Consider the following 14,872-nt stretch of genomic DNA (forward strand, 5'->3'; position numbering starts at 1 on the left):
TGAAGATCGAGAATCTCCTCGTTGATGCCGTTGATGCAGAGAGTGTTTGATTGGTTTGGCTTGTTTGCTCTGTTTACATTCTCTGTGGTCTACAGGGGGCGGATAAATGTCATGTCAAATGGAAAGATGCATCTTAATTCGTGATATCTTCAGTCATTTAAATCATTCAAGAAACTTCACAATCGTCTCCTCAATCCTCTGTGGTGCAGCGCCAACAACCTCTTCGACCTTGATTCCGTCCTGAAAGTAGATAAACGTCGGCATGCTGCGAACACCCAATTCCATAGCGACTTTCTCGACCTCGTCAACGTTGACCTTGTAGAAAGCGGCCTGGCTGTATTTGTCGCTGTACTCTTCGAATTTGGGAGCGATGGCTCTGCATGGAGGACACCAGGTGGCGTAGCAGTCGATGATCATTAGAGGGTTCTTGGAGTCGCCGACCTCGTCGGTCGTTGCTTCCAGAGCATCCATGTATTGTTTGAAGCTATTTTCTGTCAGTTTGGAATTGGATACTGTTGATAGAATTTACTTACTTGGTGATTTCTGTGACACCCATTGTGAGAATTGTGGATTGTGATGAATGATTGTTCAGCAGCGGGGTTGAGTGAGGGGTTGCGTTCTTATATGTATCCGGGGATGGTTGCAGAACGACATGTTGCTTCACTATTGGTCAATGCTACATTTATACTCGAACTACGTGCCCAAACCACGGCTGTACATTTCCACCAGAATTAGATCGGATGATCAAGTCGTATTGGGTAGTATTCGGCCAATTGCCCCGGCATTTCGCATATTGACTGGCTTACTGTTAAGGATATGACGTATGGGGTCGTACAATGTCATTAAGCCAAGATTTTAGACATCAACATATATATTTATGCTTTCCAATACTTGTGCTAATCTCATGTATACATCCTGGAATAACTAATCAATCACCCCTGTGTTGTCCGCCCAACTAGGCTGAATGGCTCGACACACAGCCTCATAATCCTCAAACTTCTGGGAATCACTCGGCAGGTTCGGCGTGGTCCAAAACATAGTCCAATTGTTGTCTGACAGCTTCCACGTTCCCCGAGACCGTTCAAAGTACCACTTATTAACTGGGTTGTCCTTGCGACTGCGCCAACACACTCCTTCGGGGAAGCACGTTCGCACCATAGCATTGAATACGATATCAGCTACACCACCCGCGCCCTGGCTGCGCTTGAGGACAGCGAACTTGTCCAGGTAAGGCACCATTCGTGAAAGGCTCTCTTCACTACCATCGTCTTTGACGCCAGGGGGCAGTTCCCAGGTTAAGATCGCACCGCCTTCGTATTCTCCCGCAATAATTAATCCAGCAAGTCGGTCGTTGACTCGGTTGAGATAATCCTGGACGTCAAGTTTCCGGTTGAAAGAGTCTTCAATCAAGTGGACGAGGCGGGGTAAGTCGATAGATGGGTCGTCCAACTTTAACCGCGGCCGATGTTGGGGTGTCCACATCTCCACACGTGGATCAGGCAAGACGGTAAGAGGCATGCCGCGTTTCACAAAGGTTGTGTGGGAAGTGGGTGTACTGACGGTGTTTGAGCCGCCATTTTTGGTAACTCGCCTACTCAAAGGTAGAGATGAAGAAAGTAGAGGTTTGTCGGTAAGTAGATTGTGGATGAGTGGGTTCCTCTGTCGCCTAGTTCCCACGGCAGATACGTCTGGTGCGGCAGGGTGAGGTGTGTTGGCTGAGTTGGAAACCTCCAATGGCGAGGTGATTATACCCGACGAAGCGGCTGGTAACATGGCCAGCGCTTGCTGGGAAAGTTGAAGGTTACCCAGATGCCCATCGAGAACGCTTTTCTCCGAGTCCAATCCTGCTTGACTAGGGGAAGTGGAGATCGTTGAGTTGACACCAGGAGCGGAAACAGACGGTTTTTCAACTCCTGCGGACGACTGTAGCCGACGCAGCTGAGCTTCAATGTCACCATATTCCTGCTCCATGTTGATAAAAACATGGGATGACTGCGGGCCACTAAAAGACGGGATACCACCCAGAGGATCCAGCAGAATTACTCGGTCCAAGGACACCTCCTTCTGTAAATTACTGATCTTCTCGGCCGTCTGTAGCGGGTCTTCATCCGGGTGGGGAACCATTGCCAGACCAGCAAGCTCTTTGGTAAGTGCTAGGAAAGCATCATCCGCAGAAACAAAGACTGCTTTTGGCACATCCTCTGTATAGGCAATCGGGGCGATAATGACGGTCTGTCCGTCTCGCAGTGGGTTCAAAAGTGCTTTTCGCGATAACACTCTCGGCAGACCGGGGCTTGCAGGGGGAATCGACAAGACGGAGTCGAGACGGACGGATTTAGAGTCCGGCTGCGCATCCACAGCAGTGGAAATGCGATCCGCTTGTTCTATGGCGATTTTGCGCAACACATTGTCATGGCCTTTTACCCCGGGATCGACCAAAACACAACAGGCCATACCCAAGCGGTTAAGCTGCGCCAATGTTTTTGCCACGCCATCTAGAACAGACTTATCAAGCAGTTGCGGCGTGGTGATTTTAATCAATGCCGAGTGTAGTCTCTCCGATAGCTCTGGCGCGTGAGGTGTGGGAGTCGAATCCTGCCGGAATACTGGGCTATCGTAAACTGATCTCGAGGCGCCGTAGAAGGATCCCAAATTGACGCCCAGCGGTAATGATTGACCTGCGGTCGCTTGTGGTTCTGGGGTTGCGGATTTGGGATTTGGCTCGTTAGCCTTGAGCCGAGCGAGGTAGGATTTGGCCTCTCGCTTGGTGGAGGCAGAGCTCAGCAGACTGAGAAAGAATTCCTAACATTCCAAAGAATTAGCACCCACACATTGTAAGCCTGACACTATCATGGAAGCCATACCCGATCCAACAACTTTTCCTTGGCCCGACGGCCCAACCGATCGTAGCTGGAGCTGCTGCTGGAAAATTCGGCGCGGTGGTTGACTCGACGGTCGGCGGAGGACGAGAAGGAGCGCGAGAACGGCTGGTTGTGAGAGAGAGGGACATTTTGCTTCTAGAGAGTAATTGTCAGACAATTGATTCCGACCAATTGGTTAGTTTCAAAATCCCGCAGCAGGGTCGTACCTTCAGCAAGGAGGACTTAGCAGTCCGCTGCCAAGTCAGTGTCTTTGTGCTCATGTTTCATTCCTGTCGAAGACCCAAGAAACGCATGACAGTGACGAATGCATAGAAGAAGAGAAAAGCGAAAAGGGGAAATATAACGAGGCAGCAAAAGCAATGAGAAAAATGTCTCAAGACATGGGGGCAGAGATATTTTAAACAACAAACAGCGTGGAGGTTCTATTTTTCTGCATGCCGGGGAAAATTATGAGTCGTTGCGGATAATGACGCATCCCGCTCGGTTTTATCTCGCATCGCCGACAACGCTGATCTGTTTCAGGTGTATAAAGAACGGTCTAGGGCATCTAATCTACTCCATCTGACATTTTGATAATATGTTAGTGTATATCTAAATAGACAGGGTGAGTCAACATGTACTCTGTACATTATTGAATACATACTCCGTAACCGGACAAACGGGTCATATCCCCTTTTCCCTCCCAATTATTTCGACCAGATCCCCCAGTGAAGAAACGTCAAAATCAGGGTCCAACGCGCTGCATTCTGCATGATCGCCTTGTCCGTATCGACACCAGCATATCTTCCCCCCAATGCTGGCTGCAAACTTGATGTCCGCAACAGTATCCCCTACCATCAACACTTCCCCATCCTCTAGCCCCTCCACCCCATATCGTGCCTTTAAAGTGGGCACCAGCACGTTGGCAAAACTCGCCGGATCAGGCTTCCGTTTTGCTCCGGGCGTTTTATCACCGACTATCAGATCCTCGGGCACATATTCTTTAAGCCCGTTCTGCTCCAGTGCGGTCTTGACCGCCGCGATACCCTTGTTGGTTACAATGGCTGTCGGGATATTCTCCGATTTCAAGTACCGCAGCAGCCGTTCTGCACCGGGATAGGGCTTGGTGAGGGATTGGCCATGTGTAGCGTACAGCTCACGATACCTGACGACCCACTGGTCCTCTGTAGCATTGAAGACGGCGGTGTCGGGATGGAGGGCCCGCAACGTGTCTGAGATGCCGGCACCGCTGGAGATTAAAGAATGGATGTCGGCTGGCGCGGGGACATGAGTGGGGAGGAGGGACTCGAAGGTGAGCTTGACTGAATGCTCGACGCATTGGATGGTGTCAAAAAGAGTGCCATCAAAGTCAAAGATGACCAGACGGGTCATGGTGAAGGTATGATTGCTCGGAAAATGTGACGATTAAGATGTTTGTACAATGTACAGGTCATCCAGGCCAGGATATTCACGTCTTAAGAGGACCAGGCCAGCCTTGTCGCTAAACCCCCGTCTACGCGGATCTTGAAACCCCTCGTCGGTGAATGCTTCCAGGATTCCACTAGCAAGCATTAGACAAGGTTTACTCAGATCCAAATAGTTAGAGAACCAGTATATTAATATCCCCAGACGCCATCCAGCAGTCCATGGGGCTTGCAGCGCCTGGGGCGGTTGCTGCAGATGCTTCCACCTGGTGATAATATCCAATATCCAAGCACGGATCAAAGCATGGCAGTGCTCCATGTGGGTTTGCGATATCAATAATGCTATTTCTACTTTTTGTCCTTCTATCGACTTTGCATCAACCAAGTCTTCAAAAGACTGCACCCAACTGGATGCAGTAATGAGCTCTCGTCAGCTGGACTCGTGATGATCTGCAGGGGTCAAGGATTGATTGTAGTGAAACGACGAGGATTGATTACTCGAGTGAGACCTCATTGGTGTGGGTGCTACATCCTGATGGCCAGTCCCAAGTTGAGCATCGTGATGGGGTAGAAAAGATGGAGATAAGTGCTGTGATGTGGTGATGGTTGAGAAGATGCCCATGTACCGGTACCTCGAGGTACTTGGCTTTCCAGGGAAATCCCGCCCGAGCACAAGTACTGATCGGTATCTCGACCTCGCCTCGAACTCGACTTTATCGCTGCCCCGCGTTGTCCTCTCCTTTTGCTCCAGAATTCAGGATTCTGCTCTGCATCTGACCTGCATCTCTTGCGCAATCCCCCATCATCTGGATATCTGATCGATTATCATCTGTGTGTTGTCTTTCAAGTAAGTCTCCATCTCGAGTCGTTTCCTCAGCTTCCCCTTGTGGCAACCCCTCGCTTTGGCACGCACCGTAAATTCTTGAACTCTGTCTCGCAGAATAATAATCCCTTGCGCCCGACCATCCCGGTGAGATCGGTTTTGTGAACCTATCCATCCTCCCTTCGACCTTCCTATATTCATCCATCTCCCTCTCTTGCGTCTTGTACACTTATCCTAACAGCCTGGATGCAACCCCAAAGTCGTACCTTGGCCTGTTCTTATCACCCGCATTGAGCTAATCTCCACCCTTTTCTAGCCCTTCCGATTACTCGGTTTCCTCGATTCTTCAACACCCACCACACTTTCCCTGCGGTTTACTGCTCGGAGATACCTGCTTTGTCGTGCGTTTTGAACGGAGTATTCTCGATAAAATTTATTGCCAGAAACATTGAAGACTCGTCTTCTGTGATCTTGTCGCATTTTTTCTCGGAATCCTTTTTTGCACAATCAATCGCTTCATCATGTCGGATCTCAGCGATCGGCCGTCAGAAACCCTCTCTGACCATGGCAGCAACGGCCTCAAGACGTCCGACGAACATGACACCGGGCTTCATTTCATTGACAACCATGATGTCTCTAGTTTCAGCAACCGTGCTGGAATTGCCATTGCCAACGGGCTTCCCCTCGAAGACGCAGATTTAGACGAAGACGATGAAGAGGAGGTGGATGAGGACTATGTCGCTGTTGATCACGATGATATAAACGAATTTCCATACTGGTTTCGTCGCCCACCTGTTCACCACCGCACCAAACTCGAGGAATTGCACCCCTTCGTACAGGTTTTGACGGAGTCGAACGTGGATGATTGTGTGAATGTGGAAAGTGCTTTCCCGGAACAAGAGCGCTGCAGTCGCGAGAAAGTATGTTGAACCATCTAAAGAATTCCGGGTTTCTACGTTGTCTGGCGCCGACGGGGCGTGCTCCTCGTTTCGCGGCTCTTATATCTTACCCGGGAAGTTTTTGGTTTAAAAATGCTGACTATGGGCCTTATGAAGTTCCTCTACCGCCTCGGAAGGTGTCCTGAACTCACTCTGGGTCTCTTCACCCTTCCCATCCTTCAAGAAGGTCAGGCCAAACCTCGTCCAACGCTGGTTGGACATGTCGTTGCTACTCGGACCTCGGGGCCTCGCGTGACAGATGCTTCCATGCTGCTCCCGCCCAAGTGGCAGACCGAGCGGATGACCATCGAGAATGGAGAAACCCTCGGTCATGATGAGTACGGTGCTACAATCGTTATTCATTCCCTTGCGGTTCTGCCCGAACATCAGGGAAAGCAGGTCGCCAGCACTTTGATGAAGGCGTATATCCAGCGCATTAAGGAAGCGGCTATTGCGGAGCGCATTGCGCTTATCTCCCACGACAACTTGATTCCATTCTACGAGTCGCTTGGGTTCGAGAACACTGGTCCTAGCAATTGTAAATTCGGTGGCGGTGGTTGGTATGATTTAGTAAGTCCTCATTTTCGCTTCCATCCATGGGCCAGTATGCTGACGATATCAGGTTATGGAGTTTATTCAAGAATAAATACCTGCTGTTTGATTCTGCATCCTCTCGGCATGGACATGATGTTACTCGATTGCATTTGATTCCGCTTTTCTTTTCTTTTCATTTTCCGTATTTCCATTTATACCTTTATTCTCATCCTGGTTGTACTCTGGTTTTGGTCTCACACGGCGGGTTCAAGAGAAAAGCAACGGAGTTTTGTTCTGGGCTATGATGATTCTAGGGCGGATTCTTGATGGCCGGATTTTACACTTCAACACGACGGGCGGTCGGTTTGATCAGGGCAACGATATTGTGTACCGTAGTCCATGTTATAGTCAATGTACATGATCTGAGTATAGATTCTAGTATTTTATATTTCTTTATATATTAGGTATTATTCCTATATCCTCATATCGCATGAGATAGAAAATTCTTCTCGGCTGTACTGCCAAATCAAATCCCCCACATTCGCTCACCGCCCGTCGACCGCCCGCGAATAATTTTTTTTTGCCTTTGGAGAAAAGAAAAAAAAAAAGTCGAGCGTCTAAGAAGAACAACCCACCACTACCTCTACAACCTCAAGGCATCTCGAGAGTCGTCCCCTGTTATCGACTCTGAATCGGTTGCCCATCATGAAGACGACGTGGAAAGATGTGAGTTTCTTTTCCCGCAGCGATTCGACCTGTCAAATCGAGTTTTTGTTTCCGGTTGACTGACTGTTTTTTTCTTTTTCACCGCTTGATTAGATTGCCCCGGTGCCCACGAGCCAGGAATTCCTGGATATCGTCCTTAGTCGCACTCAGAGACAGCTGCCTACGCAGATCCGCGCCGGTTTCAAGATCAGCCGTATTAGAGGTATTGAAGATCCCGATTGTTTTGACATGTTGGGCCGGACGGTGGTGGAAGCAAGATCCGAAAAGATTATGGTCGGAAATTATCGATAGTGTGTGCACAGTCGCTAATGTGAGAAAACGTTTTGTCGGCGAACAGGATTCTACACTCGAAAGGTCAAATACACCCAGGAAACCTTTTGCGAAAAGTTCCAGGCCATTCTCGATGGATTTCCGAGATTGCAGGATATTCACCCTTTTCGTAAGTTTTTCTTCCGAACGATGATTATGGATTTTCGGGGACTAATAATTACCAGACAAGGATTTGATGAACACTCTTTACGATGCCGACCATTTCAGAATTGCTCTTGGTCAGGTCTCGACGGCCAAGCATCTCATTGAAACCGTCTCCCGCGACTATGTCCGTCTTATTAAATATGCTCAGTCATTGTTCCAGTGTAAGCAGCTGAAGCGCGCTGGTCTCGGTCGTATGGCCACCATCTGCAGACGTCTCAAGGACCCTCTCGTCTACCTTGAGCAGGTCCGTCAACATTTGGGCCGTCTTCCCGCGATCGATCCCAACACTCGTACTCTGTTGATTTGCGGATACCCCAATGTCGGAAAGTCCAGCTTCCTGCGCAGCATCACCCGTGCCGATGTTGATGTGCAGCCTTATGCTTTCACCACCAAGAGTTTGTTCGTCGGTCACTTTGACTACAAGTACCTGCGATTCCAGGCCATTGATACCCCCGGAATTCTCGACCACCCTCTGGAAGAGATGAACACCATTGAAATGCAGTCCATTACTGCCATTGCCCACTTGCGGTCCGCCATCATGTACTTTATGGACCTATCGGAGCAGTGCGGTTACTCCGTCCCCGACCAGATCAAGTTGTTCAACAGTATCCGACCTTTGTTCGCCAACAAGATCGTGTTTCTTGTTGTGAACAAGATTGATGTGCGTCGTCCCGAGGACTTGGAGCCCGAATACCAGCAGGAGCTTGAGGCCATCCTGAAGTCGGGCGATGTGGAGATGTTGCAGCTGTCCTGCACCACCACTGAGGGTGTGACAGGTGTGAAGAACGCAGCCTGCGACAAGCTCCTGGCCGAGCGTGTGGCTCAGAAGCTCAAGTCCGGATCCAGCAATGCCGGTACTCCTGGTGGACGTCTGGGCGATGTTCTTGCCCGTATCCACGTTGCACAGCCCATGGGCGGTGTGCGCGAGGCCTTTATCCCTGATGCTGTGAAGGGACTGACGAAATACGACAAGAACGACCCCAACCGGAGGATGTTGGAGCGGGACATCGAGGAGGAGAACGGTGGAGCTGGTGTCTACAACATCGACCTCAAGAAGAACTACGATCTGGCCGACGACGAGTGGAAGCACGACAAGATCCCCGAAGTGTGGAACGGAAAGAACATTTACGATTTTGTGGACCCGGATATCGAGTCCAAGCTGGCCACTCTGGAAGAAGAGGAGGAGAAGCTCCAGGACGATGGATACTACGACTCGGACGACAGTGTGGAGGATGCCGAAGACGCCGACACCCGTATGAAGGCGGACCTGATCCGCGAGAAGCGGGCTTTGATGCGCAACGAAGCCAAGATGCGCAAGTCGCTCAAGAACCGCGCGCAGATTCCTCGCAGCGCCAAGGCCAAGAAGCTGTCCCAGATGGAGGATGCTCTGCACGAGGCTGGCTACGACGTCGATGCTGCCTCGGCCCGTGCTCGCTCGCAGAGCCAGGCCCGTGGCCGTCCAACAACCCGCGATGTCGACATGGACGATGCCATGGACGTGGACCCATCAGACCCTCGCCAGGCTATTGCCAAGGCCAAGGGACGTGCACGCAGCCAGGCTGCTACCGATCGTCGCAACGACGGTGTGACAGACGCAGCGGCCCGCGACAAGGCGGAGCGCCTGGCCAAGCTGGGACAGAAGAAGATGAACCGCATGGCCAGAGCGGGAGAGGCCGATCGACACACGACTGCATCCCTTCCCAAGCATTTGGTATGTTCTGACATCATCGTGAAGATTGTGCGTATACTGACTTTTGATCTTTTTAGTTTGCCGGAAAACGTACTATCGGCAAGACGCAGCGCCGTTAAGGAATTCGTTGACTCTGCTGACGATGAGACGAAGTCCGTTTCTAATATTCTATATTGGTCTTGGGACCGGGTGTCAAAAAAGGCGTTGGGAGTAGTTGTTCAGTTTTTGGCCGTGTTTGATGAAGTGTTTTTCATGGATTACTCCGTAAAATACCAATCGATTTACATTACTACCTACATAGGTATAGAGCTGTCTTGAAATATATGCAGATGACTTTGGAAGAGCACATATTATGCATCGGCTTTTGAATATGAGGAATTAGATTTGTGTCGTCATTCTACATCTTGAATAGTTGAACTGGTTGGGCGCTTCATCTAGGTAGGGTTACCTTTACCCCTGCCGCCCTGGATGCAACTATCCAACCAACCACCACAAAAGCCACAAACACCATAGCTACCTAAATAATAACCAATTCAAGGCAAACTCCAAGAAATACCAAAAAGTAAAAAGTAGGAAGAAAAAAACCAATTCATCACCGCTCCTTCTGCCTTCCACACATAACACATAGCATAGCATAGCATACATAGCACAGCACAGCCTACATACATATGCAAAGCTAACGCCAAATGACATCCACCGCCAATTTCCCCGCATTTCACCCAAAAACCATGTTTTTTGTTTTGTAGAGAGTTGGTGGAGCTCTCTCCTCCGTAGACCGTAAGGTAGTATGTAGCTGTCCAACTGCCGAAAAAGAAATCGCGCAAAATGTAACCCTATCCCCTGTCTAGTTGATGCGGCTAGATGTGGGTGTACATAGCTGGGTATGTACGTACGTAAAGTAATGTCGAATCGGGATTGGATTTGGGTGGATGGGTGGGTATCATTACTTACCTATGGGTATGATGATGATGGTTATTATTTTGGTTTTGGATGCGCGATGTAAACGGTGGTTGAGAAAAGTATTGAGAGGCACAAGGTTTGGGTTGGGTTGGTTGGGTTTTCCTTTTCTCCGGTTTAGGTTGTCTATCCTTTGCCACTGAAGATGGAGGAGATTGAGTGTTTGGTGAAATCTGAGGGTCTCAGAAATCAGAAATCGAATCATGTTCTTGAGTTGGTATCAAACTGTCAATCTAGCGAAATAAAAAGCATCGGTCTATGTAAAAAGCAAACAATCTATAGTAAAAAAAAGAAACATGCAAATCCTGTTACCCGAAACATCCTGTGTCCTGTACGGATAAAATAGTCCCAAACCTGTATGCGATATTCTTGACAAGAACGAAAGAAAATAAAAACGAGAAGAGAAAAAAAGGGTATCATCAAGCGCGTGTGAATATCACCGCACGGGCGCATTTCTTGCGCTGCTCCTGCAGCGACTTTTCCAGCGTCATCAAGAGACGAGTCGTGCGGATGTATATTTCTGCGTTGTTGTTAGCATCGCCTCAGCTTTCATACACCGACGAATCAGACTCACCATCAACCTCCACCTCGTAACACACAGTCCCCTCCGTCGTAGGCACCGGTGTGTTGCCGGTGTACTTCTTTTCCTTGATTCGCATGGTCAAGCCGACGTTCTTTTCGCCGTCAACCCACAGCATCTGACGATCGCTAGGCGTGCTAGTGCTATTGCTTGCTTCGGTAGCCCGACCGTCGGAGGAAACGCACTGGCCAGCAGCATTCCGTTCCTTGAGCCAGTTCTTGAAAAGTCGGATAACGCCCTGTTCCACGGTGACGGCACTAAGCAGCAAATGGCTCCTTGGCATGACCTTGACGAGGTTGACGGCGATGCTGAGCTGCGAGAAGTCGTCGAACTGCGCAATGACGAGATCGCGCGACATGGTCATGGCCTTGTCTATCGGAACAATTAGCCCTTCCTTCAAAATAACAGCCAGTAATATGTGGCGATGTCAACGGGACTTACCCGACGATGAAACGACCAATCGCGCTCCACGAGCCCTTTCTTCCACGCATGTTTCAGGGCGGAATCGGGAGTAGACCGAGCCCAGCTTGCCTAGTTGATGAGCTGTTTCGACATCCTCGTAGAGAGATCCTTTTCCCTCATGTCGGCCGCTCAGGCCATCGGTTCCGTTGAGGTCGTCGGTGCCCAGGTATTTGCAAAAGGCCGGGCTGGTGAGTCGGGAGCCCGGGTGAAAGCACTCCAGCATGATTTGGTAGTCCTTCAAGGGAGCGGCGCCTCGTAGACGGTAGTGTAGGATGCGCAGAATCAAGGCATGGAAGCGGTGCGAGACGGTGGTGAGGGCGAGGAGGGTGTGAGTCGAGAGTGGCGTGAGGATTTGGACAAAGACCTGAACTGATTAGAGACTCATCTTGAGATCAAGTCAATAGCATCAACATACCTCATTAGGGAGTGAGTAGAGGCTGGTAGACGGGTTGAAGATGTCCATCTTGATCTTCTTCTCTTCTTCTTCGTAGGAGGCAAAAGTAACAGAATCACAAAATCAGAAATTGAACAGCGGCCAATTCATAGCCATGACCTGCTCGAAATCAACGGCAAGCACCAAGTATAAGTAGTCCCAGAGGTGCATATACAATACCACATAGGCAGTGTTTCAAGACTGGAATTGATCTTCTCTCCTGTTACTTTTTTTCTTAAAACCCCTCAGTGCGATAAGGGATCGTCGCCATCTTCGCCTTTTTAGCGTCAAGCGGCTTGACGTCAGTGGATGCCTTTTTCTTTTTTTTTTTTTTCGGCGAGGAAGTTCCGGTCGGAGATTGGATTTTTGCAAATTTTTTCCAATTTTCAAATTTGCCATCGTTTTTTCTCGACCGGAAAGAAACCGTCACTAAAGGGCAATCGAGACGAGAGAGAGAGTCGGTTCCGATGGAGAAGTGATCCATTATTATCGGGATTCTCCGAATCGGTTCACAGTGTGAGATTCGGGATAGATACGATTTACGACTGAGAAGATGCCGTGGACTGTCAGCCTGTCAGAATACTACGGAGTATATATACCCCAGATTCTATTACACCAGATACTACATATTATCATACTGATACTCACTCATATATATACTCATACTTATATATGATACATTGTGTAACTCCACCATCATTCTACCTACTACCTATGTATCCAGTATCCAGTAGTTGTACCGATTGAGTAAATTTCCGGAGTCCCCAGCATCACCCCGCGGAGCCCCGCCAAGAGAGTCCCTGAACCCCATCATCGCTTGCTGCCATCGCCACTTTTCTTTCTGTTTGTTTTTTACTCTTCTTCTTCTTCTTTATTTTCTTTATTTTCTGTAGATTCATCCAGCTGTTTATACCCCATCGCAATGGTTGAAAGCGTTCTCGATGACATCTCCCACCGGAGATTCAATCCGCTGAGGGGCTCTTATATCCTCGTCTCACCCCACCGGACCAAGCGGCCCTGGCAGTAAGTTGGATTTTGCATTTTGTGTCCAAATGGAAGCTGAATGAAGTAGAGGACAGCAGGAGAGTCCCTCCAAAACTACCTTGCCTTCTTACGATCCTTCCTGCTATCTCTGTCCTGGAAACCAGCGCGCGCAGGGAGACTCCAACCCTCAGTACGACAGCACCTTCATCTTCGTGAATGATTACAGCGCAGTCAAGGAGGAACAGGCACCTTACAACCCGGAGAACAGCAATGATGGTGTGTTGAGTCGATGGGAGATGTAGATGGCTAAGCTGACCGATGTAGACCTGGAGTCGCTCTTCCTAAAGGCAGAGCCTGTCACGGGCAAATGCTACGTGCTCACCTTTTCCGCAGCCCATAACCTCACTCTGGCAGACTTGTCGCCGGTTGATATTGTTCCTGTTATTGACGCATGGATCGAGCTCTACACCTCACATCTGTCGCCCAAGTCGCCGCTTGCTGCCGTCGCTCCCGCCACCACTCTGCCTCCCACCTCTCCTACGGTCAGTCTGGAAAAGCCCAAGGAGCAATATCGGTACATGCAGATCTTCGAGAACAAGGGCGCCGCCATGGGTTGTTCGAACCCCCACCCGCACGGACAAGCTTGGACCACGAGTTCGCTGCCCGAGGAGCCGGCCATGGAACTGGAGCAGCTGCTGAAGTATCGTAGGGAGCGCGGAGGTAAGCACATGCTTGAGGACTATGCCGCTCTGGAAAGCTACAAACAGGAGCGTGTGGTCTTCGAAAACGACGCGTTTTTGGTGGTCTGCCCCTGGTGGGCTACCTGGCCTTTCGAGACCATGATTGTCAGCAAGAAGCACAAGCGCGCGCTCGTCGACTTGAACGCCTACGAGAAGAGACAGCTGGCCGAGGCCATTGCCGAAATCACCAGACGGTATGACAACCTCTTCGAAACGCACTTCCCGTACAGCATGGGTATCCACCAGGCACCGCTCGAGGGAACAGAAGAGGAAATCGAAGCCTCGTACCTGCACTTCCACTTCTATCCCCCCCTGCTCCGAAGCTCAACCGTGCGGAAGTTCTTGGTCGGGTAAGTTATTGTCCTAGGTTTTGTTCCACAGTTGCTGACAGACCCAGTTATGAAATGATGGGCGAGCCCCAGCGTGATATCACACCCGAGCAAGCGGCGGCCAGATTACGGGGTTGCGGAGGAGAATTGTACAGGAAGAAGCTGGATGGCTGATGGACTGCGCGGAGGCGAGACATCGTAAAGATGCAATGATTTGAAATGACGTATTGTACTTTTGATATATGGGTATCTGTATTATCCGGTCCATCACCCAATAAAGGGTCCGAATGGGTCTGTTGTCAACAGAATATTCAAATATATACCTGTCCACCAACTCAAGCAAGATAAGAATCCCGCTGTGTCAACATCCACGCGAGAGTAGACGAAGCCACAATCAAGGGGCTCACGAATCGTCCCTTGATATGGGCACTGCCGAATGCCACTTCACCGACAAAGTGGCACAGGGCGATACCGAACGACCACGCGGCGAGATCGTACGAAATAGGGGTAGTGATGTTGTAGGCAGCGTACATGCGGACCACGGCGGAGAGGAAGGTCCAGGTACCAAAGGTCCGTCCAGAAAGAGCGTTTGTATACGGGCGACCGTCAGAGGTTCTACCGTTGTAGAGGCTGGCAGCGTAGTGCTCGGAGAGGTAGGCTTGAAGACTGTTGGCCGCAGAGACAGCGGAGACCTAGATGAACAATCAGAAAATGCGAATTGCTGGAATAGCTGAGAAATTGCATACCAAAAACAGCCATTTGGGCAAATAGCCCTCAAAAGGAGGGAGGTAAGAGAGAAGCTCAGCAGACATTGTCACGTTGAAGAGGGGAATCACAGGTGGTCGTCAGTCTGGTGTGCACCTTGAGGACCGCCAGAGGTTGAAAAGGAGCGACGAAGACCGAGGATGTTCGGTCTT

At 49.9% G+C, this 14,872-nt stretch overlaps 8 protein-coding genes across 8 annotated transcripts; 3 read left to right on the forward strand and 5 right to left on the reverse strand.

Annotated features, from left to right (window-relative positions):
- Window positions 1-35: 35 nt before the first annotated feature.
- ASPWEDRAFT_139887 (thioredoxin family protein) lies at window positions 36-652 on the reverse strand. Its single transcript, XM_040829392.1, has 2 exons — window positions 534-652; window positions 36-484 (listed from the first exon to the last, which is right to left on the reverse strand). The coding sequence occupies exons 1-2, from the start codon at window positions 554-556 to the stop codon at window positions 163-165; spliced, it is 345 nt and encodes a 114-aa protein (XP_040685900.1). The 5' UTR covers window positions 557-652; the 3' UTR covers window positions 36-162.
- A 272-nt stretch (window positions 653-924) lies between these two features.
- Window positions 925-3,142, reverse strand: arg2 (acetyl-CoA:L-glutamate N-acetyltransferase; the record flags this gene model as incomplete). Its single annotated transcript, XM_040828775.1, has 3 exons — window positions 925-2,802; window positions 2,865-3,017; window positions 3,089-3,142. The coding sequence occupies 3 exons, from the start codon at window positions 3,140-3,142 to the stop codon at window positions 925-927; spliced, it is 2,085 nt and encodes a 694-aa protein (XP_040685901.1).
- A 172-nt stretch (window positions 3,143-3,314) lies between these two features.
- On the reverse strand, window positions 3,315-4,649 carry ASPWEDRAFT_655650 (HAD family hydrolase). The gene is made up of 3 exons (XM_040838799.1): window positions 4,471-4,649; window positions 3,503-4,422; window positions 3,315-3,443 (listed from the first exon to the last, which is right to left on the reverse strand). The coding sequence occupies exon 2, from the start codon at window positions 4,251-4,253 to the stop codon at window positions 3,546-3,548; it is 708 nt and encodes a 235-aa protein (XP_040685902.1). The 5' UTR covers window positions 4,254-4,422; window positions 4,471-4,649; the 3' UTR covers window positions 3,315-3,443; window positions 3,503-3,545.
- Window positions 4,650-5,629: 980 nt separating this feature from the next.
- Window positions 5,630-6,692, forward strand: ASPWEDRAFT_175523 (polyamine acetyltransferase; the record flags this gene model as incomplete). The annotated part of the gene is made up of 3 exons (XM_040831369.1): window positions 5,630-6,028; window positions 6,164-6,616; window positions 6,669-6,692. 3 exons carry the CDS (start codon window positions 5,630-5,632, stop codon window positions 6,690-6,692), a joined length of 876 nt encoding a protein of 291 aa, XP_040685903.1.
- Window positions 6,693-7,028: 336 nt separating this feature from the next.
- ASPWEDRAFT_161635 (putative GTPase NOG1) lies at window positions 7,029-10,071 on the forward strand. The gene is made up of 5 exons (XM_040829813.1): window positions 7,029-7,306; window positions 7,400-7,508; window positions 7,644-7,745; window positions 7,801-9,491; window positions 9,548-10,071. Exons 1-5 carry the CDS (start codon window positions 7,286-7,288, stop codon window positions 9,587-9,589), a joined length of 1,965 nt encoding a protein of 654 aa, XP_040685904.1. The 5' UTR covers window positions 7,029-7,285; the 3' UTR covers window positions 9,590-10,071.
- Window positions 10,072-10,739: 668 nt separating this feature from the next.
- On the reverse strand, window positions 10,740-12,034 carry ASPWEDRAFT_655724 (F-box protein). The gene is made up of 4 exons (XM_040838800.1): window positions 11,885-12,034; window positions 11,449-11,833; window positions 11,002-11,379; window positions 10,740-10,947 (listed from the first exon to the last, which is right to left on the reverse strand). The coding sequence occupies exons 1-4, from the start codon at window positions 11,930-11,932 to the stop codon at window positions 10,847-10,849; spliced, it is 912 nt and encodes a 303-aa protein (XP_040685905.1). The 5' UTR covers window positions 11,933-12,034; the 3' UTR covers window positions 10,740-10,846.
- Window positions 12,035-12,581: 547 nt separating this feature from the next.
- ASPWEDRAFT_44322 (UDP-glucose:hexose-1-phosphate uridylyltransferase) lies at window positions 12,582-14,326 on the forward strand. The gene is made up of 4 exons (XM_040836238.1): window positions 12,582-12,925; window positions 12,975-13,162; window positions 13,211-13,976; window positions 14,024-14,326. The coding sequence occupies exons 1-4, from the start codon at window positions 12,825-12,827 to the stop codon at window positions 14,127-14,129; spliced, it is 1,161 nt and encodes a 386-aa protein (XP_040685906.1). The 5' UTR covers window positions 12,582-12,824; the 3' UTR covers window positions 14,130-14,326.
- ASPWEDRAFT_44323 (Erg28 family protein) lies at window positions 14,026-14,816 on the reverse strand. The gene is made up of 2 exons (XM_040836239.1): window positions 14,702-14,816; window positions 14,026-14,647 (listed from the first exon to the last, which is right to left on the reverse strand). Exons 1-2 carry the CDS (start codon window positions 14,765-14,767, stop codon window positions 14,291-14,293), a joined length of 423 nt encoding a protein of 140 aa, XP_040685907.1. The 5' UTR covers window positions 14,768-14,816; the 3' UTR covers window positions 14,026-14,290.
- Window positions 14,817-14,872: the final 56 nt, after the last annotated feature.

This window comes from Aspergillus wentii, assembly GCF_001890725.1.
Source record: "Aspergillus wentii DTO 134E9 unplaced genomic scaffold ASPWEscaffold_7, whole genome shotgun sequence".
NCBI classification, from domain to species: Eukaryota; Fungi; Ascomycota; class Eurotiomycetes; order Eurotiales; family Aspergillaceae; genus Aspergillus; species Aspergillus wentii.